The sequence below is a fragment of the Salvelinus alpinus genome, chromosome 19 (assembly GCF_045679555.1).
Source record: "Salvelinus alpinus chromosome 19, SLU_Salpinus.1, whole genome shotgun sequence".
Classification (NCBI taxonomy): domain Eukaryota; kingdom Metazoa; phylum Chordata; class Actinopteri; order Salmoniformes; family Salmonidae; genus Salvelinus; species Salvelinus alpinus.
Genome location: NC_092104.1, coordinates 7,214,827 through 7,223,356, shown reverse-complemented (window position 1 = coordinate 7,223,356; position 8,530 = coordinate 7,214,827). Strand labels below are relative to the sequence as shown.

Here is an 8,530-nt window from a genome sequence, read left to right as displayed (position 1 = left end):
AACAGGAAAAGAATGAATGGCCTTTTACCATCCCTGACCCAGTCCCCCTGACCCTGACCCAGTCCCCCTGACCCTGACCCAGTCCCCCTGACAATGTCCCCCTGACCCAGTTCCCCTGACCCAGTCCCCCTGACCCAGTCCCCCTGACGCAATCCCCCTGACCCAGTCCCCCTGACCCAGTCCCCCTGACGTAGTCCCCCTGACCCTGTCCCCCTGACCCAGTCCCCCTGACCCAGTCCCCCTGACCCTGTCCCAATCCCCCTGACCCTGTCCCCCTGACCCAGTCCCCCTGACCCTGACCCAGTCCCCCTGACCCTGTCCCCCTGACCCAGTCCCCCTGACCCAATCCCCTTGACCCAGTCCCCCTGACCCAGTCCCCCTGACCCTGACCCAGTTCCCCTGACCCTGACCCAGTCCCCCTGACAAAGTTCTTCTGACCCAATCCCCTTGACCCAGTCCCCCTGACCCAGTCCCCCTGACCCTGACCCAGTTCCCCTGACCCTGACCCAGTCCCCCTGACAAAGTTCTTCTGACCCAGTCCCCCTGACCCTGTCCCCCTGACCCAGTCCCCCTGACCCAGTCCCCCTGACCCAGTTCCCCTGACCCAGTCCCCCTGGCCCAGTCCCCAGCCCAGAGCGCCATACAGAGTAGTTAGTGGGTTCGTAGTGGCCTAGCATGTATAATAATACGAATATTATAATAATTTACAGTAACATACCGGAATACTGCTTAGCTGAAGCTTTTATCCAAAAGCTAACGTTTAACTATTTTACCATCCCTGACCCAGCCTAGGGCCTAGGATAGACACCTGTAACCACTGGTTCTGACTGACTGGCTCTCTGGCTCTGACTGGCTGGCAGTGTCGTGTAATCCTCGATGCCAAAAAATGTACCGAGAAAAAAAAACATAGAAAATAATGTATCTTTTGTCTCTCTCGTGTTTCATAACATGTCCTTCAATTCCCTAGAGGCTGAAAGTATCTCACTGGAGAAAGCATCCAAGCGAGCAAAACAGCGCCCCTCTGTCTCTGTATATGTAGTACATCTATCTGATGCTGTCTGGTAATTAAGAGTATGACATTGTTGCCGTCTGTAGCATTGAATGCAAGGGAAGCCAGTGAACATTTGGCCTGCCTTCATAAAAAAAGAATCAAATAATAGCCAATCAGTGTTGAGCTTAAATGCAAGCAAAACTAAATGCATACTCTTCAACCAATTGCTGCCTGCACCAGCCCACCCATCTAGCATCACTACTCTGGACAGTTCTGACTTCGAATATGTGGACAACTACAAATATCTAGGTGTCTGGTTAGACTGTAAACTCTCCTTCCAGACTCACATTAAGCATCTCCAATCCAAAATGAAATCTAGAATTGGCTTCCTATTCCGCAACAAAGCATCTTTCACTCATGCTGCCAAACATACCCTCGTAAAACTGACTATCCTACCGATCCTTGACTTGGGCGATGTCATTTACAAAATAGCCTTCAACACTCTACTCAGAAAATTGGATGTAGTCTATCACAGTGCCATCCATTTTGTCACAAAAGCCCCATAATACTACCCACCACTGTGACTTGTATGCTCTCGATGGCTGGCCCTCGCTTCATATTCGTCACCAATCCAACTGGCTCCAGGTCATCTATATGTCTTTTCTAGGTAAAACCCCGCCTTATCTCATCTCACTGGTCACCATAGCAGCACCCACCCGTAGCACACGCTCCAGCAGGTATATTTCACTGGTCACCCCCAAAGCCAACTACTGCTTTGGCCGCCTTTCCTTCCTGTTCTCTGCTGCCAATGACTGGAACGAATTGCAAAAATCACTGAAGCTGGAGACTTTTATCTCCCTCACTAACTTTAAGCATCAGCTGTCAGAGCAGCTTACCGATCATTGCACCTGTACATAGCCCATCTGTAAACAGCCCACCCAACTACCTCATCCCCATGTTTTTATTTTGCTCCTTTGCACCCCAGTATCTCTACTTGCACATTCATCTTCTGCACATCTATCACTCAAGTGTTTAATTGCTCAATTGTAATTATTTCACCACTATGGCCTATTTATTGCCTTACCTCCCTAATCTTACTACATTTGCACACACTGTACATAGACTTTTCTATTGTGTTTTTGACTGAACTTTGGCAAAGAAGAAGAAAAAACTAGAAACAGTACTTTGTCCCTCTTGAGACGCTGTAGCCAGTAAACACTTCCTCAAAAAAGTCTGAATTAATCTAAGATAACTAAATAAATGTGTCTTTCATTTTGATATTTTTTTTTGAGCAGGTCTTGAGGAGGTCTTTCACATCTAGCTAAGATGTTTGGGTGCAGTATTTCTCAAGTGAAAAAATGTGCATGAAAATCAGTCATCACTCGTTGAATGACAACAAACACTTAATTGAAGAATGCCTGCTGTTGACCAATCACAGATGAAGGAGCGTAGACTTCAGCTACCGAACTTTGGCTTGCCTCAGGAACAGCTGAAAAAACCCTTACCGAAGACCAAAATGATTTTTTTTTAAACAAAATATCGTCATAATATATGCACAAACTGTTACAAATGAGAAACATGACAGATTTTGTGCGTTATGTTATATTCATTCTGACTATTTTCTGAAAGTGGATACTGGTTACGGTGTCTGAAAATGGACAAACAGTTCTATTGACTATTTTTTTTTTTCAAGAGAAAATTGTTATCTTTGACTTCTTCATTCTAAAGAACACCATGGAGATGTTTACGATGTCCATGTTTCACTATGTAGGTTTTACCCCAAATGGAACCCTGTTCCCTATTTAGTGAACTGTTATTGACCATTGTCCATTGGGCTCTGGTCAAAAGTAGTTCACTACATAGGGAATAGGGCTGAGGTCAACAATAGTTCACTATATAGGGAATAGGACTCTGGTCAACAGTAGTGCACTATATAGGGAATAGGACTCTGGTCAACAGTAGTGCACTATATAGGGAATATTGGGACGCATAGGGAATGACAGATTGCATCATGTCACCGCTTAAAACATTACTCCGAATTTACTGTCAGAGAGAGTGTTTCTGTGAAACGGGAAGTCCTGTGTGAAAGGATGAGCAGGGACAAAGAGAAAGGAGCTGAGAGACAGAGACAAGGGGAAAACCCTCTCTCTCTCTCTCTCTCTCTCTCTCTCTCTCTCTCTCTCTCTCTCTCTCTCTCTCTCTCTCTCTCTCTCTCTCTCTCACACTCTCTCTCTCTTCCTCCCACTCTCATTGGATGACCGCCAGAGATTGTGGGGATTTCAGTATAAATACAAGACAAGCTCTCTTTCATTCACAACTTCCATCACTTGACTGAGCTGTCTATCCAGACTCTTAAAGAAACTGAAGAAACAGTATCCATGACCAACATGATGACATCAACGGTCCTCATCAGCTTCCTGGCCTGTCTGCTCCTGGTCAATGTTGATGGTAACATCTCTTAAATATCTTGAATTATATTTCTAATATCTTTGACATCTTGATTAGAAATCTGTAGCATATGAATTGACTTGCAAAGCCAGGGAGAAGTGTAGTCAAATATTAGGTTTGATTTCTGACTGAAGAGTTCAGTTCTTAGCTGCAATAACGCCATAACCAAACATACCATAACCTTTTCTTGTCATCCCCAGGCCAGGTGGATCATTCTAAAGCTCGGTGCCTGTGTCTGAATGGAATGGTGAACCACGTTAAGCCTCTTCTCATTGAGAAGCTTGAGGTGTACCCCTCCAGCCACTCCTGCCGGAACATAGAGATCATGTAAGAAATCTGTCTGTCTGTCTGTTTGAACTATATTCATTTCAGTTCATATTGTGACTAGCTTAGTAGATGGACACAATGGTAAATGTTGCTATTTATTTGCACACCTGCTAGTAAGATAATATTATTTCTCTATATGCTCAGTTGGAAAGTTGTGATGGCTATCTTCTAACAGTAGTCTCTCTCTCCTTGTATATTCAGTGTCACTCTGAAGAACGGAAAAGGGAAGAAGTGTCTGAATCCCAAGGCTCCATTTGCCAAGAAAACCATTGAGAAAATAATGAAAAACCAAAGGTGAGGACAACATATTCAGACTTCATTACAAATTCAATACACAGTAACTGATCCATATGCATCATTCTCAACAGAGCAATACTCACATCAGTATATCAGTACTTTATCAGTACATCAGTATTGCATCAGTATTATATCAATACATCAGTATTTTATCAGTGCATCAGTATTATATCAGTATATCAGTATATCAGTATTATTTTAGTACATCAGCATTATATCAGTAATATGTATATTACTATATGTACATTATATATGTATTAATGATACATGTATTAATGATATATGTGTTAATTCTATATGTGTTAATGATATATGTGTTAATGAAATATGTACTAATGATATATGTGTTAATGATATATGTACTAATGATAGATGGATAATGATATATGTACTAATGATAGATGGATAATGATTGTTTTTCCTTTCAGGAGTGTGCAGTAAAATTAACGGCACCAGCTCAGTTGAGAACTTGATGGAGAGAGAGCTATTCCTGAGGAATGCACTAAGACTGTCTGAATACTGCCTGAAGATTGCTTGAAGACAGCCTAAAGACTGCCTAAATATATGTTTACACTGTTGAATGGTACTTAGAAAGTTGTTTTTTAAATGTAGAAAGTCAGTATCTATTACACAATATGATTTATTCGTTTTGAGACATTTCTAGTATTTCCAATGGAAAAAATAAAAAGCATGTAAATATGTAAATATACTTTTTTATTATGTAATGTCAAGAATGTATGTATGTATTTTTCTGGTTTTCTATCAAATTAATAAAGAAGCATTTGACTCTACTTTTTGCTCTATTTGTCCTCTTTTCCTCGAAATTGAGCTCAGGTACATCCTGTTTCCATTGATCATCCTTGAGATATTTTGACAACTTGATTGTCCACCTGTTGTAAATTCAATTGATTGGACATGATTTGAAAAGACACACACCTGTCTATATAAGCTCCCACAGTTGACAGCACATGTCAGAGCAAAAACCAATCCGTAGAGCTCCGAGACACGATTGTGTCATGCGCCCATCAAGAAACTGACTGTTAGAACTGCCAAATCCCCTCGAGTCACCCAAGTCATAGACGGTTCTCTCTGCTACCGCACGGCAAGCGATACCGGAGCGCCAAGTCTAGGACCAAAAGGCTCCTTAACAGCTTCTACCCCCGAGCCAAAAACCTGCTGAACAACTATTCAAATGGCCACCCGGACTATCTATATTGTTTTTACACTGCTGCTACCCACTGTTCACTATCTATGCATAGTCACATTACAAATTACCTCGACTATCCTGTACCCCATCACATTGACTCGGTACCGGTAGCCCCAGTATGAAGCCTCCACATTGACTCGGTACCGGTAGCCCCAGTATATACCCTCCACATTGAATCGGTACCGGTTTCCCCAGTATATAGCCTCCACATTGACTCGGTACCGGTTTCCCCAGTATATAGCCTCCACATTGACTCGGTACCGGTAGCCCCAGTATATAACCTTGTTATTGTTATGAGATGTATTGTGTTACTTTTTGATTGATTAGATTTTTTAAAAAGTGTTTTTATTTTCTTAAGTTTTTCTTAAAACTGCATTTTTGGTCAAGGGCTTGTAAGTAAGCATTTCACGGTAATACCTGTTGTATTCAACGCGTGTGACAAATACAATTTAAATGATTTGAGATAGATGATGATTTGCAAAACTGTATGGCTGAGTGGGATGAGGCAAAGGAATAACAAATAAGTCTGACAACACAGCAGACTGGCAAACATAGAGTCAATTGAGAAATTTATGTAACTAAAATAAAGAAAATAAGAAACTATACTATGGAACATAGATAAATAATATAAAGAATGATAGTAAAAAACTCTTGAGTACTTTACATTAAATTCCAGGGAAAAAAGCAATCTTGGCTCCATCCTTCATTGAGGCAGATGGCTTGTTCATAACAAAACCCTTTGATATTGCCAACCGCTTTAATATCTTGCCAACCACTTTAATATCTTTGTTGTAGACAAGATTAGCAAACTTAGGTATGACATGTAAACAACAAATGCTGAGCATTCATATTCATGCATAGTGTACCATATAATGAATTACAAGCGCTGTAGTTCTGAGTTCCACAAAGTGGGTGTGGAAGAGGTGTCACTTGTTTTTGCTATCTTATACATAAGGACAAACCACCTGGTACCGACAACCTTGATGGTAAATTGCTGAGGTTGGTGGCAGAATACATTTTGACTCCTGTTTGCCTCATCTTCAGTTGAAGCCTAGAAGACGGTGTGCACTCAACATTGACTCGGACGGAGTCAAAGGTCATTCAGCACCATTTAATAGTTCAAACAGCCGACCAATCAGCTTGTTACAAATGCTTAGCAAACTTTTGGAAAAAATTGTGTTTGATCAAATAAAACGTTTTTTGACAGAAAAATAAATTAACAACAGACTTTCAGCATGCTTATAGGGAAGGGCACTCAACATCCTTGGTACGGAAACAAATGACTGATGATTGGCTGAAAGAAATTGATGGTGAGAAGATTGTGGGAGCTGTTTTGTTAGACGTTGTCACGCCTGCTCCCGCTCTCCCTCCCTGGCGCTCGAGGGTGCCAGGCTGCCCAGCAGGCTGCCCAGCACTACGCACTCCTGCCACCATCATTACGCACACCTGCTTCCCTCGTCACGTGCATCAGCGATTCATTGCACTCACCTAGACTTTACCTCCCCTATATCTGTCTGTTCCCCAGCTCTGTTACCCGCTTCTGCATGATTCGTATATCATTGAATTAACCGGTTCTGACGCTGTTCCTGTCCTGTTCCATGTCTGTGCAAAATGAAATGTTCAATCTCTGTACCTGCTTCTCTACTCCAGTGTCGGTTCTTACAGACTTCAGTGCAGGTTGTGATGTCATTGATCATAATCTATTGCTGAAAAATTGTAGGTGTTATGGATTTGCATCCTCTGCCTTATTATGACTTGAGAGGTACCTATCTAATAGAACACAGAGGTACCTATCTAATAGAACACAGAGTTACCTATCTAATAGAACACAGAGTTATCTATCTAATAGAACACAGAGTTACCTATCTAATAGAACACAGAGTTACCTATCTAATAGAACACAGAGTTACCTATCTAATAGAACACAGAGTTATCTATCTAATAGAAAACAGAGTTACCTATCTAATAGAACACAGAGTTACCTATCTAATAGAACACAGAGTTACCTATCTAATAGAACACAGAGTTATCTATCTAATAGAACACAGAGTTATCTATCTACTAGAACACAGAGTTACCTATCTAATAGAACAAAGAGTTACCTATCTACTAGAACACAGAGTTACCTATCTAATAGAACACAGAGTTACCTATCTAATATAACACAGAGTTACCTATCTAATAGAACACAGAGTTATCTATCTAATAGAACACAGAGTTATCTATCTAATAGAACACAGAGTTACCTATCTAATAGAACACAGAGTTACCTATCTACTAGAACACAGAGTTACCTATCTAATAGAACACAGAGTTACCTATCTACCAGAACACAGAGTTACCTATCTAATAGAACACAGAGTTACCTATCTACTAGAACACAGAGTTATCTATCTAATAGAACACAGAGTTATCTATCTAATAGAACACAGAGTTACCTATCTAATAGAACACAGAGTTATCTATCTAATAGAACACAGAGTTACCTATCTAATAGAACACAGCGTTACCTATCTAATAGAACACAGAGTTACCTATCTAATACAACCCAGAGTTACCTATCTAATAGAACACAGAGAGTAACCTATCTAATAGAACACAGAGTTACCTATCTAATAGAACACAGAGTTACCTATCTAATAGAACACAGAGTTATCTATCTAATAGAACACAGAGTTACCTATCTAATAGAACACAGAGTTATCTATCTAATAGAACACAGAGTTATCTATCTAATAGAACACAGAGTTACCTATCTACTAGAACACAGAGTTACCTATCTAATAGAACACAGAGTTACCTATCTAATAGAACACAGAGTTACCTATCTAATAGAACCCAGAGTTACCTATCTAATAGAACACAGAGTTACCTAGCTAATAGAACACACAGTAACCTATCTAATAGAACACAGAGTTACCTATCTAATAGAACACAGAGTTACCTATCTAATAGAACTATCTAATAGAACACAGAGTTACCTATCTAATAGAACTATCTAATAGAACACAGAGTTACCTATCTAATAGAACACAGAGTTACCAATCTAATAGAACCCAGAGTTACCTAGCTAATAGAACACAGAGTTACCTATCTAATAGAACACAGAGTTACCTATCTATTAGAACACAGAGTTACCTATCTACTAGAACACAGAGTTACCTATCTAATAGAACACAGAGTTACCTATCTAATAGAACACAGAGTTACCTATCTAATAGAACACAGAGTTACCTATCTAATAGAACACAGAGTTACCT

General features: G+C 40.5%; 1 protein-coding gene across 1 annotated transcript; it reads left to right on the top strand.

Annotated features, from left to right (window-relative positions):
- The first annotated feature begins 3,297 nt into the window (after window positions 1–3,297).
- Window positions 3,298–4,854, top strand: LOC139545943 (C-X-C motif chemokine 11-1-like). Its single transcript, XM_071354214.1, has 4 exons — window positions 3,298–3,439; window positions 3,640–3,766; window positions 3,968–4,060; window positions 4,492–4,854. Exons 1-4 carry the CDS (start codon window positions 3,370–3,372, stop codon window positions 4,502–4,504), a joined length of 303 nt encoding a protein of 100 aa, XP_071210315.1. The 5' UTR covers window positions 3,298–3,369; the 3' UTR covers window positions 4,505–4,854.
- The last annotated feature ends 3,676 nt before the right edge of the window (window positions 4,855–8,530 follow it).

Excerpts from the sequence above, each read along its gene's own strand:
- LOC139545943 (XM_071354214.1), top strand. The coding sequence starts at position 3,370 with ATGACCAACATGATGACATCAACGGTCCTCATCAGCTTCCTGGCCTGT. Across the intron at positions 3,440-3,639 it reads GCTCCTGGTCAATGTTGATG|GCCAGGTGGATCATTCTAAA; the intron begins GTAACATCTCTT and ends TGTCATCCCCAG. Across the intron at positions 3,767-3,967 it reads TGCCGGAACATAGAGATCAT|TGTCACTCTGAAGAACGGAA; the intron begins GTAAGAAATCTG and ends TTGTATATTCAG.